At 38.2% G+C, this 19,522-nt stretch overlaps 1 protein-coding gene across 3 annotated transcripts in view; it reads left to right on the top strand.

Moving 5' to 3' along the window:
* The window catches only part of ccdc40 (coiled-coil domain 40 molecular ruler complex subunit), an 88,521-nt gene extending 70,791 nt beyond the window's left edge, over positions 1–17,730 (top strand). For 2 of the 3 annotated variants that reach the window (XM_072241979.1, XM_072241982.1), the window contains 5 exons: positions 673–764; positions 6,777–6,897; positions 8,113–8,301; positions 12,670–12,828; positions 16,663–17,730. In XM_072241979.1, the coding sequence (XP_072098080.1) occupies positions 673–764; positions 6,777–6,897; positions 8,113–8,301; positions 12,670–12,828; positions 16,663–16,914 (813 nt within the window). In that variant the 3' untranslated portion in view covers positions 16,915–17,730. Of the gene's footprint in view, positions 1–672; positions 765–6,776; positions 6,898–8,112; positions 8,302–12,669; positions 12,829–16,662 lie in introns of those variants that run through there. The other variant, XM_072241981.1, reaches the window with a different exon arrangement.
* Positions 17,731–19,522: the final 1,792 nt, after the last annotated feature.

Genomic DNA, 19,522 nt, shown 5'->3' with positions numbered 1-19,522 from the left:
ATCATTTCATCTGTCACCTTTATTCTGATGAAGCTTCTGTAAAATTTCAGTTTGTTAACTTCGTGAAAGAGGTTCAACTTGTTAACACTGTTGTAAGTTAACAAGATGACCCTAATAACCGGCTGTAATCGATCTTTCTAAAATATTGAACACATATATTTCGTCTGACAGATTTCATTTGTCAAATGGACTTAATGATTGTTAATTTGATTATTCTTTTTATAATGAGGCTTTTAAATGTTCTCCACTTCATTAAAGTAGTTTTGATTTCCCATTAGTGATGTATTAAGAAAGCATAAGAAGCAAGTTTAGAGTTATTTTTATACACACTTGCGAAGCAAACAGTAATTATTATTTTCTATTTAAATTGATTAAGATTATTTACTCTGAAGTTGCCTTTATCATTATGCTTTCATAGAAGGTTCATCAACATGCTATTTGTTTAAAAATTATGTGTGTCTATTTTGTTGTAGTACTAATTAAATACTGTATGTGATGGTTGAAACCGAATAGTTTCATTCAAATGTGTATTCTGCCTTTTTCGAAACATAGAAAACCACAGTACAGGCCCTTAAGTGGTTAGCTTTTTAAATCTCAATGCACACAATGGTACACAATATAGGATAAACTTTAACTTAAACCTCAAGCTAAATATAATTTATTATATCTTAGGATGCAGAGCGACAATCTATTGCAAAACAACAGTATCTGGACCAACTGAAAGAGGAGAAAGAGAGACATCTTAACAGTCTTGTGGAAGCAGAGTGAGTAATTATAAATGTGTGTGGCTGAGATTCTGGATTTGCAATAGGTGCTTCAATAATATTAATCTTAAGTGGCTTAAATGTGACTTCCCATGATGCTTTATGAGAACGTAGATGAAAATTGACAGCAAGGTAAAGGAAAAAGATTGGGATTTTCTAATCAGTTAAGGAGAATCTTAAAGGAGTTAGAAAGATTGAATATTTCTGGGAGAGAGTTCCAATTCTTGAACCACCTAGTTGGCTATTAGTAGGTAGGTATATGCGAAGAGAGTGGTTCAAAGTCTGTAGTTGCAGGCAAGCAAGTTTTTATTTTTTGATAGGCTGCAGAAAGTTACAGAGGCAAACTCTGGAGATGTAAGAATATAAAATTGAAATGCTGGTAGCTCTTGAGTAAATATAGGTTAGCGACACCAGTATTGCCAGTCAAAGCAAGAGTTAAGTTATAAGCAATGGAGATTCTTTAACAAAACATATTTGTGGATGCTGCACAGTTGCAGCAACAACTAGAATAGTTAAGTCTGTTCAAAAAAAAAATTTCAGCAACAGTTGGGCAAAGGCATGATGGAGATGGCTGAGGTAACACAGATAGAAGTAGGTAGCCTTTGTGTAGAGTTAGAAGATTAGCTCAGAGTTCACATATGATTCCAACTTTCTGAATAATTTGGAATAGCCCAAGGAGGTAACCAAGCAAGATATCAGTATCATGGGAAGGGAATTTGTGATGGAGTCTGAAGAGAATGCCTTCAATTTTTCTAATGCAGAATTGTGTGGTTCACTTAGGAGTGGATATTAAAGAAGTAGTCTAAGGGGAAAAGAAAGATGGTTTTGAGACAGCAAAGTCAGCAAGGAAAATCATAACAAAAAAGCCGTCACAGGAAATCTGAAACTAAGAAAACAGCTTGAAACTGCAGATCATGCTGAGTCACTTGTACATCTTCCAGTCTAGTGTACTGCATTGTGCTTCACAATATGATTTCTGCATTGGGGAAACAAAATGCAGGTTAGTCAATACTTTGCAGAGGACCTGCATTCAGTTCACAAGGGTGACTCTAAACTTCTTGTTGCTTGCTACCAAAGTCTCCATCACACTCCTATTCTGACTTTTCTTTCATGAGGTCTTCTGCATTGTTAAGACCCAATAAGTTTGAGTAACAGTATGCAACCTCCTGTCTTGTCACATTGAACCTTCTGAACTCAATACATAATTCTATAACTTAAAGAAACTCACTTTCTCTGTAGGTGTAAGTATGTGCCAGGTCATTCATCTGTGATATTCTCTCAGTTATTCTCTCTCCTTTGGCACGGCCTGACCTGCTGCACATTCCTTTGTCTACATTCTCACTCTCTACAGCTTTCATTTCATAACTTTTATGAACAAAGGATCATGTTCTTTTTCCCCTAACTGACCTATTAAACCATTGGACAGATTACTTTATTTACAGCTCATCACAACTGTGTCTTCATCCTCTTTGTCATAACTTTTCCTCCTCCCCAATTCTCCCTGGTGCTAAGTACTAAGTTATTTTCCTTCTTTCCAATTCTGACAAAGGGTCTTCAACATACAATGTTAACTGCTGCTCTTTCTTCAGGTGCTTGCTGTATGTTTCCAGCGTTATATAAGAACTGATACCATTATTGCAGATGATGTTGCTGACAGTCAACAGCTGGATGAGAAATAGGAACGGATTTAGACTGGAGATTTAAGAGAAAAACAGGATGGGAATGAGAGGAAAAGTCCCTGGACATGATCCTGTCTGCACAAATGTAATGGTCATTGTCAAGAGCAGTTCCATTGTGCTGAAGATTAGTATTGAAGTAAATGGTGTGGTAAACCAAACAAAAAGCTACTGAGGACTCAGGGAGGAAACATTACAATGTAGTGTGCTTTATTTGTTAGATATCCGTAAATTCAATTGTGCTATGTCAATGTTGCAGGAATTGAAAAAGCATATTACTCATGCATGCCAATTAAAGTCATTGTGATGGAGATCCATTTCCTCTACCCCAAACCCTGTGCATGTGAAAGTCAAAAACAAAATGTAGATGCTGTAATTTGAAATGATAAAAAAAGCTGCTGCAAACACCGGGAAGTCAGACAGCATCTGTGGAAAGAGAAACAGTGTTGATGTTTCAGGCTGAAGACCCTTCATCACAACTGGGACATTGAGAAAAGCTAGTTTGAAATTATAAAGGGAAGGTATGGAGGGATCAAACAAAATATTACTGAAAAAGTGAAACGAGAATTATCAAAGTGATCCCATTAGAGACAGGAAAAACATAGGGACATTTTAAATCTATGAAATGTGGGTCAGAAATTGAACCAAAAGGAGAATTCTCAGCAGATCAGGCAGTACCTGTAAAGAGTAAGGAACTGAGCTAATATTACAGTTGGATAACTGAATTAAGAATGGCTGTGTCTGATGCAAATCAGAAAAATGAATTGTTTGAAATTGTTGGATTCAACTTGAGCTCTCAAGGTGCAGTATATCAAAGATGAAGTACTGCACTTCAAACCTACAATGGGCTTTATTGCAGGAGACCACTGACAGAAAGTCAGAGTAGAAATTGAGAGGAAAATTAAAGTGACAGGAAATTGCAATCTCAAGGTCCATCGGTATTTCTAGTTTCTTGTTGATCCTACCAATCGGAAAAGAAAAACTTTTGCAGTGTAAACACAAGGGTTGGTATAGCAGTAGTGGAATTGAGGTAAAATATCAGTGTGATCTTATTAAACAATAGAGTAGCCACAAAGAATTAAATGTTCTATTTCTTGTTTGTATTTCTTCTGTTCTTATTTTCGACTGTGTACCCTCTGAGTATTTCATCCATGGTGTCCTTTGATTTTTGCTGCTAATTGCATTTTTTTTTATTTGAGAAGTCAGATTAATATTGCAACAGTTAAGTCTGAAAGCCCTAAATTAAAAGTTTACTTAGAATTGACATTAATACAGTTGTATTATTTTACTAGAATTAACTTTGAATTAATTGTACTGCAAATCCCGTCAGAATTATATATATCAACTGCAGTAAATGAAGATGAAAGGACAGCATAAACTAAAATTATTCTTGCAAATTCCATATACATTGTTGAATCAAGTGTCCAATTAATACCTTGTTTTCAAAAATATGTTGAAGGTGGCAATGAATAAATAATTAACCACTTCAGGATTTGTTTGATCTTACTGAATCTGATCTGAAATATATAAAGATCTGGTTCTGATCTTTCAGTTTTCTGAAGCAGACTTTAAGGGAATAACAGCGTACTATTTATGAAATTAGGCTAATATACCAGAGACTTGTACTCATGATCTGGAGACATGAGCTTAGGTGCCTCTGGGAGAATGTAATCAAATAATCTGGATTTCTCTTTTTTAGAAAAAAAGTGCTGACTTTGAACAGTGCGGTTGTCAAACCTACTGAACTCTTAACTCTGAGCTTTCTCCATGGCCAGTTGGAACCAACCTAAGATGAGAAATCTGACCCTTAGATTAGTTGAGCAACATCTGACATTGTCATACTTTACAGGTGGTTTCCCTAATTTCTGCGGTGCAAACTCAGCTGATCCTGAATGCTATCAGCATTGATTCTGAATTTCATGTACAGGTGTCCCCTGCTTTTTGAACGTTCGCTTTATGAGACCTCGCTGTTATGAAAGACCTACATTAGTTACCTGTTTTCGCTAACAGAAGGTGTTTTCACTGTTACGAAAAAAGGCAGTCACGCCCCAAGCAGCTAAGCTCCTCCCACGAAACTGTATTCTAGCCGGCATTGTTTAAACACGTGCCTGTGAGCAGCCGTTAGCAAGATGAGTTCTAAGGTATCGGAAAGCCTAAAAGAGCTTGTAAAGGTGTTACACTTAGCGTAAAACTAGACATAATTGATCGTTTCGATCGTGGTGAACGAAGTAAGGACAAAGGGAGTTTGGCTTGTGGAAGTTGACGAAGATGATGTTGAAGAAGTTTTGGCATCCCATGACCAAGAACTGATAGTTGAAGAGCTGATGCAATTGGAAGAGGAAAGGATAACAATCGAAACCGAATACAGTAGCGAACGGACTGAAAGTGAAGTCATCCAGGAACTGAACGTGAAGCAACTGCATGAGATTTTCGCTGCAATGATTGCAGAAAAGTATGACTTTAATTTTGAAAGGGTACGTAGGTTTAGAGCATATTTGCAAGATGGCTTGAGTGCTTACAAAGAACTGTATGATAGGAAAATGGGCGAGGCTAAGCAGTCAAGCATACTGTCGTTTTTCAAGCCTTCCACATCAGCCATAACAGACGACGAACCTTGACCTTCAATATCGAGGCAGGCAGACATTAGAAGAAGGTGACCTGCCTGCCCTGATGGAAACAGACGACGATGAGATGACACCCCAGTGTCTCACCACCCCAACCCCAGGGCTGAGGACCGATACATTGCCGTGAAGAATGCAGCAGTAGCCAGGACGCACCCAGCACATCCTTAAGAAAAAAAGCTGAAATAAACAAGCTAATTAATTAGGTGCCGCCTGGCATGTAAATATCAGCCCAGATCAGAGGCGATTGCTGATTGGGTCGCCTCTGATCTGGGCCGGGCAGGGAGCACCTATTTAATTAGCTTGTTTACTTTGGCTTTTTTCTTAAAGATGTGCTGGGTGCGTCCCGGTTACCGCTGCACCCCTGCATTCCTCGCAGATCGGTATCAGTTGGTGGCCTGGAGGTTGGGGTCCACTGCACCACCCCAACCTCCGATGACTCAGCCTAACACACCATCATCAGTGTGCTCGGCGCTGTCTTCCCAATTCCGGTAAGTGATACTACACTATACATACATTATTTCTACTTTATACAGGCTGTGTATTTTTATGTGTTATTTGGTATGACTTGACGGCTTCATAGCTTAAAGATTACCGGAGAGTGTTTCTGCTGAGAGCCTTTGCGTGAGATTTTCGCTACGGAGAACAGTGCAGCAATGATTGTAGAAAAGTATTTCTACTTTATATAGGCTGTGTATTTATCATATCATTCCTGTTTTTACTATATGTTACTGTTATTTTAGGTTTTATGTGTTACTTGGCATGATTTGGTAGGTTTTTTTTGGGTCTGCGAACACTCACAAATTTTTCCCATATAAGTAAATGGTAATTGCTTCTTCTTATGATATTCCGGCTTACGAACCATTTCATAGGAATGCTCTACCTTCGGGTGGTGGGGGAAACCTGTAATTATATGGCTTCTAGTCAAACACGGTTAAGCAAATCCTCTGCTGAATTCCACCTACCACCTTTCATCTCCATTGAATACCATTTGTAACAACAACTGGTGGTAGTGACGGCATAGATTGTACTCTGGGTAGGGGCTTCTGTGAGAGTGGCTTATACCTCTCCTAAAGTGGCCAGACAAGTCATGAGGGATATAGCTGAAAGTCCGGAAAGATGAGGGGAAGAAAAAAGGGAAAATTGACTGAGCCTTAATCTCACCATCTACCTATAACCAATAGGTCTGTCCATGTAGAGTTTTAGTAAAAGTAACTTTTGCATAATAGGTCTGGAAGTGAAAAACCATCTTCAAACTGAGGACATTCTTTGTGATAATATGTGGCATTACCATATTGACTTTGATAGATTCAGATCAATCTGGTTACACTAAACTTGCCTTCCATGAGATGCGGTAGGCTAACAGCAGCAGGAATGTTTTATTCCACACGATCTGAAACTTTGAGGCCTTTACAAATACATCTAGCTTAACTACATACAAGCTTGTATGTTTGAATTTACTCGCCCATTCAATACTTTAAAGAAAACATTTATAATTGACGCTTGTCACAAGGTAACTTTGAAGTTAACTCACAGGATAAATAAACAAGACAAAATTCGTACTTTTATTTTTAAATGAAGATCCTGATAATGAACCTTTTTACACAATGCATAGCAATCATTCTGATTTCCATATTTTTGTAACCATTTATTTCCTCAATTGATATGAAACTCTTTATATTTTCTAAAATATTTTCATACATTTGCTTTCACAGACGTCAGATTATGCTGTGGGAGAAGAAAATACAACTGGCAAAAGAAGCAAAATCAGCTGTTGACTCAGAGGTTGGACAGGGTGAGATACGAGCCATGAAAACAGAAATACATCGAATGGAAGTGAGTTCCTCTGCAAGTATGACACACAACACTGACTTAACAATTAACTTTTGGCAATCCAAAAGCAAAGTGCAAAAGCAAATTTGCTCTTTATTGCGATAACATGTCGGATAACGTAGTAATGTCTGGTAATATACCTGTATCGAGGATTAATACAACTGGTCCCTGTAGAAATCTAAAAGTCAGAAAAGAAAGTTTTTCAGCCCCTGTTACTTAATTCACTTTTGCAGCGTAAAACAATTATAAAAAGCAACAAACACTTGTAGAGTTGTACCAACAGACAAACTATAAAAACAGCAGGAATCAGTTATTCAAATTGTAGATAATACCTTTAAATTTGCTGGTGAAGGATCCCTACTCTGTGTTCAGCTTCATGAGGTTCAAAAACGTAAAAGATTGCGCTTTGGGCTTCAATGTAACAATGATCAGTCTTCTTTACATGCATCTCTGCTTTCAAGCATACATTTTCATATGACACCCGACAGTACTCACACCACAAGTGGGTGTATATGCTGGGGATATTATTTTGGACCTTTGAAAATATATGTGCCAAAATATGGGCACTAATGACCCCAATTTCTTACCACTTGTATCCATGAATTAGCAATGCCAAGGAAGATCATACACATATCATAACTAAAATATTCCATTATCTATGTGATAGTCACGGTATCCTTTCTTATAAGTTGCATTGTTATGTCCATTGATTACATACATAAATACTGAAACTTTTAATTCAGAAAGTATAGAAGTAATTGTGAAATAATCCCTGATGGTAATTATTTTTAAAATAGTACTGTTACAATTTTATTTCTTAATTTATTGAACAGTAAATTCATGTATAACTTACTTATATACCCCAAACAAGAGAAAATCTGCAGATGCTGGAAATCTAAGCAACACACACAAAATGCTGGAGGAGATCAGCAGGCTAGGCAGCATCTATGGAAAAGAGTAAACAGTTGACATTTCGAGCTGTCCTGATGTCTTGACCCGAAACATTAACTATTTACTCTTTTCCATAGATGCTGTCTGGCCTGCTGAGTTCCTCCAGCATTTTGTGTGTGTTAGTAACTTATATACCCCATTCTTTGATCATGGAAATTAGCAGACTTTTCATTTACTACTCATTAGCCGTCTTGAAATTGATATTCTTTTGGTGAACAGTTCTGGTATTGAAGTATGGCTCAAAATAATTGTATTCTTGATTCAAAGATACGTTACAGTCAGCTTATGAAACAGCAAGAGCAAATGATTCGTGACATGGAGGCTGCTGTTTTACGCAGGGATACCATTTTGACACGTGGTGAAGCACAGGCAAAATTGGACAAGAGGTACACAACTAGGAATGATTATCGTAACAAAATACAGGATCTATGCAAGAACATTGCAGGTGTGCAAAAGGTAACATAAACAAGATTGAATACTTCTATGAATCCATGTAGTTAAATATTAAGTATTACTTATTTTCTTCCAGCTCAGCTCAAATTATTTCATCCATTGTAATCCTGATGCTTTGGATGTTTCTAAGTCTCACTGATGCCTTCATCGGTGAAATATTGAAAATACAGAATTTTGTTAGAGTTTTTTGTTAGAAATAAAGGCAAGACTAACAAGTTTAGGGAACCTTGTTTTATGAAGAAGGAGTAGGCAAATATCAGGCAGTTAGGATCAAATGAGGCGCTTGCGGAGGATAAAGAAGTGTAGAAGTACACTAAAGGCAGAAATTAGGAGGGTGGAAAGAGGACATGAGGTTGTTGTGGCAGCTAAGATCAAAAGAATCAAAAGGGCTTCTATATTATATTAAGAGCAAAAGGATAGTAAGGGACAAAATTAGTTCTCTTGTAGGTCAGCATTGTCATCTGTTCATGGAACCGAAAGAGAGAAGAGAGATCATAATTTTTTTTTGCATCTGTATTTACTTGGGAGACAGACATAGAGTCTCTAGAACTGAGGCAAAGGAGTAGTGAGATCATGGACTGGATCTGGATTACAGAAAAGGAGGTGCTTGCTATCTTGAGGCAAATCCCCAGGAAATGACAAGGTGTCCCCTTGGACCTTGCAGAAGGCTAGTGTAAGTATTGCAGGTGTCTTGGCAGAGGTATTTAAACATTCTTAGCCATGGTTGGAGTGTTAGAAGACTTGAGGAGAGCAAATGTTGTTCGATTGTGAAAGGCTCTAAGAGTAAGTCAAGAAATTACAGGCTGGTGAATCTGATCTTAGTCATGGTTAAGTTATCAGAAGATATTCTTTGAGATAGGATATATATGTATTTTGAAGGGCAGGGCCTAATAAGGATGGTTAATATGGTTTTGTGCATGGTGGAGAGTTTGAGGAGGCAATGAGGAAGGTTATTAAAGGAAAGGCAGTGGACATTGTCTCCATGGACTTTAGCAAGGCCTTTGATGAAGTCCCATGTGGTTGGCTGGTGCAAAAGGTTAAATCACTTGGCATTCAAGATAATGTAGCCAATTTGATTCAGCATTGGCTTAGTAGTGGATGGTTGTATCTCTGAGTGGAGGCTTGTGACTAGTGTGGTGCGGTAAGGGTTCAGTGCTGGGTGGTTTGTTGTTTGTCATCTATATTAACGGATCAGCAAACTTGCAGCCTACACCAAGATTGGGGGTGAAGTAGACAGTGAGGAAGGCTGTCAAAGCTTGCAGCGTAATCTGGACCAGCTGGAAAAATGGGCAAAAATGGCAAATGGAATTTAATGTAGACAGATGTGAAGTGTGTACTTTTGGAGGACAAACCAGGGTAGGACTTGTACAGTGAATGGTAAGACACGGAGGCGTGTGGTAGAATAAAGGGATCTGGGAATACAAACTCATAATTCCTTGGAAGTGGCATTACAGGTATATAGAGTCATAAATAGAGCTTTTGACAAATTGGTCTTCATAAATCAGAGCACTGAGTAAAGGAATTGAGATGTTATGTTGAAGTTGTGTAAAACATTGGTGAGGCCAAATTTGGAACATTATGTACAGTTCTGGTCACCAACCTACAGGAAAAGATATCAGTAAGCTTGAAAAAGTGCAGGGAAAATTTACAAGGATGTTGCTGGGACTTGAGGCCCTGAGTTTCAGGGAAAGGTTAAAACTTTATTCCTAGCAACGTAGGAGAATGAGGGGAGATCTTATAGAGGCGTACAAAATTGAGGGGTGTATTTATAGAATAAATGCATGCAGGAATTTTCCTGAGTTTGGGTGAGACTAGAACTAGACGTCATAGGTGCAGGTGAAATATTTAATGGAAACCTGAGGGGAACTTCACTTTGAAGGTGGTGAGAATGCAGAATAAGCTGTCAGAGGAAGTGGTGGATCTAGATCTAATTGCAACATTTAAGAGAATTTGGGTACATAAGGTACATGGATGAGAGGGTATGGAAGGCTGTGATCTGGGTGCAGGCAGATGGGACTAGGCAGAAAAACAGGTTGGCATAGACCAGGTGGGCCAAAGGCCTGTTTCTTTGTGAAGTGTTCTATGACTCTAAATGACCTCACCAGTTCACACAGACGTTTCTTGCTAATGTAGCCTGGCATTTGGATTCATAGTGATTAGCTCGCAGTAATTTCTTCCCGTCCTTTCAAGATCTGGTCAAAACTATCAAATTTTCTTTTACAAACTTTTGTGAAAGCTTGAAACACTGCATTTTAAATACAGACTTTTAGCAGAAGGGTCTAAAAGGTAATAGTTAGGGCTGTCAGATAATTTATAGAGAAAAGATTAACAGATCACACAGCCAGCCCCTGCCCCAAAGACTGGTGCCAAACTCGACAGCTGGATTGTCCACTCCTGTTGAGTGGTAGAGGAACAGGGAATGGGCAAGAGATAGGCAGGCAGATAAGAGGGAAGGAAAAAGCGAGTAACTGTAAGGGGATGTGTATATGAGTGGGGAGGGGTGTTAGGGATGAGGAAAAACAGAGAGAACAACGGAGGGTGATGTTATGGAGGAAGGTAGAAAGACGTGCTGGGGAAGAGAGAGATAAAGTGAAGTGTGAAGCTCACAGAAGCACAAAAACTGAATTTAGCAACTTGACTGAGAGCCAGAGGCTCAGTTCTTTCACTGTCTGCTCAACATTGACTAGCAGGAGTACTACCCGTTCTACCTTTTCTGTTCCTCACTCTTCTACTAGGAAGGTAGAAAGACGTGCTGGGGAAGAGAGAGATAAAGTGAAGTGTGAAGCTCACAGAAGCACAAAAACTGAATTTAGCAACTTGACTGAGAACCAGAGGCTCAGTTCTTTCACTGTCTGCTCAACATTGACTAGCAGGAGTACTACCCGTTCTACCTTTTCTGTTCCTCACTCTTCTACCTTAATTTTCTTCTTTCCCACCGCAAACCTAGTCCAAAATGCTTTTCCAGACAAATTAAAAGTACTATCATTCTGTTGCTATTGTGTTTAACATTGTGATTTTTAAAATTATTGCTCAATGCCCCGTATTCATTATGGATTGTAATATTATAAATTTGAAAGGATCATCATGACATCCAAAAATATGCAATTACAAAATCATAATTCTTTGAAATTATAACATTAGAGCAATTCACTCGGACTGTGCCTACTCTGGTACCTATTCTTAAGGTGAAACAATCAAATCTGGTCCTAGTTTTTTTTTTCCGCTTACATACTTCCATATTAAAGTACAGTAGATTCCAATTAATTGGGCACATCAGCACCAATACATTTTGGTCCAATTAAGCATCTGCCCTAATTAGCCGAAGTTTCATGGAGATAGTTTTTAAAAAGTATTGAAAAAATACAAACTACTTTTTAGCTGATGTTTAATATTTCCACTTAATTCCTCTTTAAGTTATGTTACAGTGTTATCCACAGAAGGTACCTGCAATTAATATTCGTTTGCGAGTAAGCAATCGTTCTGGAACATGTTTGGGATTAAGTGCTAACGTTTTAGATTGATTGCTGAAACTGGAAGATTTTACAAAATTGGATAATTATTTTTTTAAAACCCTTACACCACAATCTACCACACCTGTGAAGGTAATAATAGAAACAGGATCTCATTGCATTAGTTGAGAGTTACATATCAATTTGGCTGAATCCTTAAATCTCATTATACCAATCCCACATTGTGTAAATTAATTTCTGAAGAGCTGTCATCAGCCAGAACTACAGCAAATATTTCTGATCTTTAATAAGTCAATTCATATTTCTCTGCAGTGCATTTATAGTTGATGGATAAAATAAAATATATTACAGCATATGGCTGGCATTTCCTACCAGATACACATTAATACTGTCTATCACTTGTCTTGATGAAATAATATGTTAGTTTGCATATAAAATAATATGAGTTCTTTTGTTTGCACCCCATAGCAGCTGAGTTGCAGTACACAGTGAAGGCTTTTTTGCTTATTTGACTGGTTGAGTCCATAGCCCATAAAGAATATTTAGACTGAGGGGTCCATTTTAATTAATAATTCATTCAATTGCACACTGTGGGTTAAATCTATGATACTGACATTGTCATGAGACTGCCTAAGATGATGAGGAGAAACAATTCGGTGGAGTAAACATTTTAGCATATCCTCATTGAACTGATCTGCGCTTCTGTAATGGCTAGAACTGATAGACTGTGCATCTTTAGCGCGGAAATTCATGGTTTTTGGTTGGAAAGCAATTGCTCGTTCTCTCTTGATATTTTAAATATATTAAATAAGCAATGCATAAGTTAGACTTTCCTTAATTTAACAGTAGATCTGCAGATTATTAATGTTATTGATATCTTTCTGACCACATACTTTCATAGCATATAGAAGAACTTGATAGAACTATTGAAGATTTGAAGAAATCACAGCGAACTGTTTATGAGAAGTTGGGAGAAAAACAGTGTCAGATTCAAGAAGTGAGATCTAGAGTAGATCAACTTGATGCAAGTATAGAATCTCTACAGGAAAAGAAAGGAATGGTAAGAAATAAGACTAAGCATATTTGATTTGAAGAAAATGGGCACGTTCAAATGAAATATAATTAATTTGGAAATTTCTAAGATTTTATGTGATAATTATATGCAATTAAATTAAGCTAATCATACAGCATTAGTTTAATGCCATTTCATGGCAGAGAATAATTGCTATTCATTTGAAACTTTAATTGCATTTCTCTATCCTATTTCCCTTAACGTAAGATATCCATTTACTGCAATAAAATCTCAGTGATTTACATTGAAAACAAACTGGAGCAATGACAGTAAGATTAAAAGTCAATAAGGAACAAAGCAGAGGAATACCCATTTGCAATAAAAGAAAGATTATCAGACAAAATCAATAAAGAAAGGGATTCTTTTCTATTTTGTATTATTGCTATTTGCCCAATAAGGTGTAAAGTTTTGTTTTTGTGTAACTCATAACTCATCTTTGAAAAAAAGATGCTCAATTTTTCTATCCTCCTTACATTTGAAGTCCCTGATTTAAATCACAGATCATCTCTGTAGAATTCTTTGGGATATTGTCTATTGTCAAAACATCTCCAGTTGTTCATTGATGATATCACTTGCATCATAATGTCAGAAACGGGGTTGCTGCTGATGACTCAATAATATTCAGAAAGTATGGCAGTGAATGCTTCTGTGCAGCAAGACCTAAACATCATATAGAATGAGCTAAGATAGTATGTAACAGCAAAGGCCAACTCCAGCAGGCCAAAATCAAAACAATGGAGTTTGACGGGATCATGCACTTGGAATAGTGTCACTCCAACAACATTCAAGAAACTCAACACCATGGGACTAAAACGTCCATTCACCATTCTAATATTCATTTGCAGTACTCTAAATACACTGGCTGTGGTGCTTATCATCTAAAAACTACCTTCAGTTGTTTGCCAAGGCTACTCCAGCAGTACCTGCAAAACCACTTAGAATCTATTGCTAAGAATCAGATATAATTTCTGCTCCAAGTCGTGTGCTAACTTAACTTGGAAATATATCACTGGTCCTTCATTATCATGGATGTTAAATCCAGGAGTTTACCACTTAACTGGATCCATAATATTATGAATATTAAGGATATGATAGATACCTTCATGGGAGGAACTGCAGCAGTTTAAGAGAACACAGCTCGGCAACACTCTGAGCAACTAAGGATAAAGAATTGCTAGTCATCCAGCAATTCACATACCACATGAAAGTTAACAAAATTATGTATGATCCATGGATGCTGGTAGTTCAAAGTTCAAAATAAACTTTTTATTAAAGTATGTAAACCATGTACAACCCTGAGATTCATCTTCTTGCAGGCACCCACAAAACAAAGAAACGCAATAGTATTCATAAAAAGCCACACGCAGCAAAGACCGACAAACATCTAATGTGTGAAAAAGGAACAAATCGTGCAAATAATAAAAAAAGTAAACGAATAGTACATAGAACATCAACTGCAGAGTCCCCAAAAGTGACTGCGGGCTGCAGAGTCAGCTCAGGGCTGGGGCGAGTGAAGCTGGTCCAGGAGCCCAGTGGTTGCCCCTGAATCTGGCAACACGGGACCAAAACTCCTGTACCTTCCACCTGTTGGGAGTAGCAACAAGGCAGGAAGATGGGTCAAACGCAGGTAGATGGGATGGGCATAGTTGGGGGATCTTAGCTGCCACCAAGAACACCAGTTCATTTCCACTCTAGGTCCTCGACATTATAATCTGGCTGAATACTTTAATCGGTGTAGAGTAATGAAGGTGAACATCAGTTCATTTTCTACTCTCAGGCCTCATTGCTTTAATCTAGCTTGGCTCTTTAATTGGTGCTAAGAAGTGGAGCTATATACCCATTCATTTTCAACTCTCGGGCCTTGACACTTTAACCTGGCCTGAAGTTTGATGTGCCCCAGACAGTAACCCCAGCGATGACCATATCTGCATTCTCGAGAGTCAAGTTCACTGAATTCTTCAGGAAATAGTAAAATTGCTAGTATGTATGGTAACTTGGACAGCTGACAATGTCCATATTTAACTTTGGCAATCTTATTTATTGTTGGAGATATCACAGGTTATACTGTTGTCCATCTATATATCCACAGCGCACTAGATTGTGAATTAACAATTGGAACTAATATCAGTATTCTTTGGAGCTACATTATTGTGACTGTTTTTGGTTCCAGTTATTGGTCTAATTTACTGAGAAATTTGAGTGGTTCATTTTCATTGATCAGTTTTGCACATCTTAATGTGTTCATTTCCAGTTGAAGACTATTATACTGGGAAATTGAACTAGGTACAAACATATTCTTCCAACCAACTATATTGGTTGGTCCTATATTCTCTATTAATGCAACTTACAAGTGGAGGTTGCTTTCCCCCTTTTTCTGGCACCATTCTACAAATACTAGCACTATTCAATTAATATGATAATATTTAACAAGCTTCTATTTTGATAAATCAAGAGACTGTAATTGTAGGTGAGTCTTATCTAGTCCTGACCCAACTTTTACTGCTATGCAGTTCTACATGGATCATTTAAATAACAGTTATTTTTGCTTTCATGCTAAGATCCCTTTTGCATAAGAAATTGACTCAGCACATTCAAAAAGTAAAACTTGAGTCTGCATGACTCAACACTGCACTGTTTCATGAAATTAGACAATGAATTATGTGTGTATTATGCTTTTGTAATTTATGGAAAATAAATGACCTCACTTAATTTTTATTGTTTGCTTTCCTCGTGGGCATGTGCTATAATGAGAGGTTGGACAAACTTGGGTTATTTTCTTTGGAGCGGCAGAGGGTCGGGGCGATCTGATAAGATTAGGGAGGCATAAATAGAGTAGGCAGACAGTATCTTTTTACCAAATTTGAAATGTCTAGTGCCAGAGAGCGTGCATTTAAGGTGGAGGGAGGTCTAGTTTTAAAGGAGATGTGAGAAGCTTGCTTTTTTCACACAGGGAATGGTTCCTGGAATGTGCTGCCTGGAGTGGTGGTAGAGGCAGATACATTAAGGACTTTTAAGAAAAGTTCAGATGGGAAATCAAATGTGAGAAAAATGGAGGGATATGGATATTTTGTAGGCATGAGGGTTAGTTTAGTTGGCCATTTGATTACTAATTTATTTGGTTCTGCACAACATTGTGCGTTGAAGGGCTTGTTCCTGCAGTGTACTCTCTATGTTTATCTTACATTTTGGTTACTTACCTGATGCTGCAAAAGGTACAGTTGAAACAATATGGCATTACTGTGCACTTGGCAGAAAATAGTGATTGAGAGTTCAAACAAGTAACTTCACTGCAAAAGCTTTGTCGGAAGGGAGCAGGATCTAAGATCCTGTTGCCACTGGACACTGAGGATGGAAGCCCTGTGTAATAGTCTCTCAAAACACTTGTGTTGTTTAAGGAGGAAATAAGAATGTAATTGATACATTCTGAGACAATGTATTGAACATGATTGTACAATGAATGTAGAAAAGGACATATCAAATTATAGTTATGAAATATAAATATTTGAATGAAATGTGTTTTCAATTATATTAAAAATCAACTTGGGTGTACATGAGAATGGAAATATTTTAACATGTTTTGACTTCTTATTTTCTACTCTGTGAGAGAAACACCCTTTTGTATCTGCTTTCGAAAGTCTTCTGAAGTTGAAATCTGGAACTCACTATGTGGGGGAGGTTCACAAAGAAATGGCACTCTGTCACTTTAAGATCTAGGCAGTTCTTTAGCATGTTGTTAAAAATAATTAATGAGTAGAAATAATAAAAAAAATTAAATAAAACCATGTACATAAACTCTCTCTCTCTCTCTCTCTCGTGATATAGAATCTCAACAAGATAGTGACTTTACAGACCCGTCTCAAGCACCTTCAGGCAGTGAAAGAGGGAAAGTATATGAAACAGTGCAGATCTGAAGAAGCACTGAAAAATGAACTACAGAAGCAAGAGAGTCGAATCCATACCATCAATACCATCATTGACCGTGTCAAGGAGGAGTGGCCTCAGTACCAGGGAGTGCTTCATAAAATGACTCTTGCACTAGCTACACGAGGAACAGCACAGGAAGGCCATTCATAAAAAAGATATTTAATTGCACCAAACTAGATGGTGTAAAGAACTAATGTTCTAAGGAAACAGAAAAAAAGGGTAGTTGTGACTGTAACTTTAATTCAATGTAACATATCATTAGTTAGATCAGAAAGGTGTTTGTTCATATACTGATTCCAAAGAAATATTTGAAATAGTTTTCTTGTAGAGGTATAAATCAATGCTGAATTCATATGATCAAATAGGATTTAATGTTGATTAAATCACTTCACATGATTCATTTTAAATAACTTAATCATTCATATTAAGAAGCAACTAACGTGAGAGCAAAATGATGAAGTAGTAGAAGCACAGGAAAGAATGTAATCTGGGATTTATAGGCATCCGTTGGTCTCGTGAGACCATGGATTTGTGCCTTGGAAGGTTTCCAGGGCGCAGGCCTGGGCAAGGTTGTATGGAAGACCGGCAGTCGCCCATGCTGCAAGTCTCCCCTCTCCACGGCACCGACGTTGTCCAAGGGGAGGGCACTTGGGCTGATACAGCTTGGCACAGGTGTCGTCACAGGTTAAGTGCCTTGCTCAAGGACACAACACTTTGCCTCAGCTGAGGCTCGAACTAACGACTTTCAGATCACTAGACCGACACCTTAACCACTTGGCCACGCGCCAATACATCTGGGAGTTAATCAGTTGTAAAAGGCTTACAAGATGCACACAAACAAAAGGAGGCTAAATGGGGAGATAGCATAATATGTAATTCAAAAATTGTCAGAAGGATTACTGAGGGAAATCCACAAATCCTGCTGAAGTTTAGAACTGTGACAGGATTGATACTTGGTTCTTTTAAGGGTTCAAAGAATTGTCTTCATTGACTGAAATTTGTACTATTAAATAAAATTCAAAGTTCAAAGTAAATTTATTACCGAAGTACATATATGTCACCATATACAACCCATCGGTTCATTTTCTTGCAAGCAATGACAGTAACTATAAGAAACACAATAAACTCAATGCACCCAACAGGATGGACAACAATCAATATAAAAAAACAACAAACTGTGCAAATGCAAAAAAACAAAAGAAAAGATATAATAATAAGAAGAAATAAATAATCAATAACTATTGCGAACATGAGATGAAGAGTCCTTGAAAGTGAGTCCATAGGTTATGGGAACAGTTCAGTGATGGGACGAGTGACGTTATCCTCTCTAGTTCAAGAGCCTGATGGTTGAAGTGTAATAACTGTTCCAAAAAGGAGGTAGTGTAGATCCTGAAGCTGCTGTACCACCTTCCTGATGGCAGCAGCACGGTCTGTATGGTGGGTGTCCGAGATGAATACTGCTCTCCTGCGACAGCGCTACATGTAGATGTACTCAATGGTGAGGAGGGCTTTCCTCATGATGGACTGAGCCATATCAACTACTTTTCATGGGCTTTTATGTACAAGGGCACTGGTATTTCTATACCAGGCTGTGATGCAACCAGTCAATATACCCTCCATTTCACATCTATAGAAGTTTGGCAAAGTTTTAGATGTCATGCCGAATCTTTGCAAACTTCTAAGAACTCAGAGGTGCTGCCGTGCTTTCTTCAATCTTCTGAAATGATAACTTGGAGGAATTTAAAATTAATGACCCTTTCCACCTATGATCCCTGGATGAGCACTGGCTCATGGACCTCCGGTTTCCTCCTGCTGAAGTCAATAACCATCGCCTTGGTTTAGCTGACACTGAGTAAGGTTGTTGTTGTGGCACCACTCACTCAGATTTTCAATCTCCCTCCTGTATGCTGATTCATCACTATCTTTGATTCAGCCAACAACAGTGGTGTCATCAGCAAACTTAATTATGGCATTGGAGCTATGCTTAGCCTCACAGTCATAAGTATAAAGCAAGTAGAGGAGGGGGCAAAGCACACAGCCTTGTGGTGCACCTGTGCTGAGGGAGATTGTGGGGGAGATGTTACTGCTATTCTAAACACTCAGGGGTCTACAAATGAGGAAATTGAGATCCAGTTGTACAAGGAAATATAGAGGCCCAGGACTTGAAGCATTGATTAGTTTTGATGGGATGATGGTACTGAATGCCAAGCTATAGTCAATAAAAAGAATCCTGACGTATGTATCTTCACTGTCCAGATGTTCCAGGAATGAGCCAATGAAATGGCATCTGCTGTTGACCTGTTGTAAGTAAACTGGAGTGGATCCAAATTGCTTCTCAGGCAGGGATTAATATAATTCATCACCAACCTCTCAAAGCACTTCATCACAGCATTTGAAGTGTTACTGGATGATAGGCATTGAGGCAGCTTACCACGTTCTTTGGCACCAGAATGATTGAAGCAGGTGGGTACCTCAGACTGCTGAAGTGAGAGGTTAAAGATTTTGGTGAACACTCCAGCCAGTTGAATAGCACAGGTCTTTAGTACTCAGCCAGGTACCTGGTCTGGGCTGGATGCTTTCCATGGATTCACCCTCCTGAGGGACGCTCTCGTGTTGGTCTCAGACCCTGAAATTGCAGGGTTATCGGAGGCTGTGGGAGTACATGAAGGTGCCTCCATATTTTGATGGTCAAAGTGAGCATAAAAGGCATTGAGCTCATCTGGTAGCGAAGCCTTGTTGTCATCTATGTTGCCTGGTT

The sequence above is a fragment of the Mobula birostris genome, chromosome 24 (assembly GCF_030028105.1).
Source record: "Mobula birostris isolate sMobBir1 chromosome 24, sMobBir1.hap1, whole genome shotgun sequence".
Taxonomy (NCBI): domain Eukaryota; kingdom Metazoa; phylum Chordata; class Chondrichthyes; order Myliobatiformes; family Myliobatidae; genus Mobula; species Mobula birostris.
This window is presented reverse-complemented; position numbering and strand designations above follow the sequence as displayed.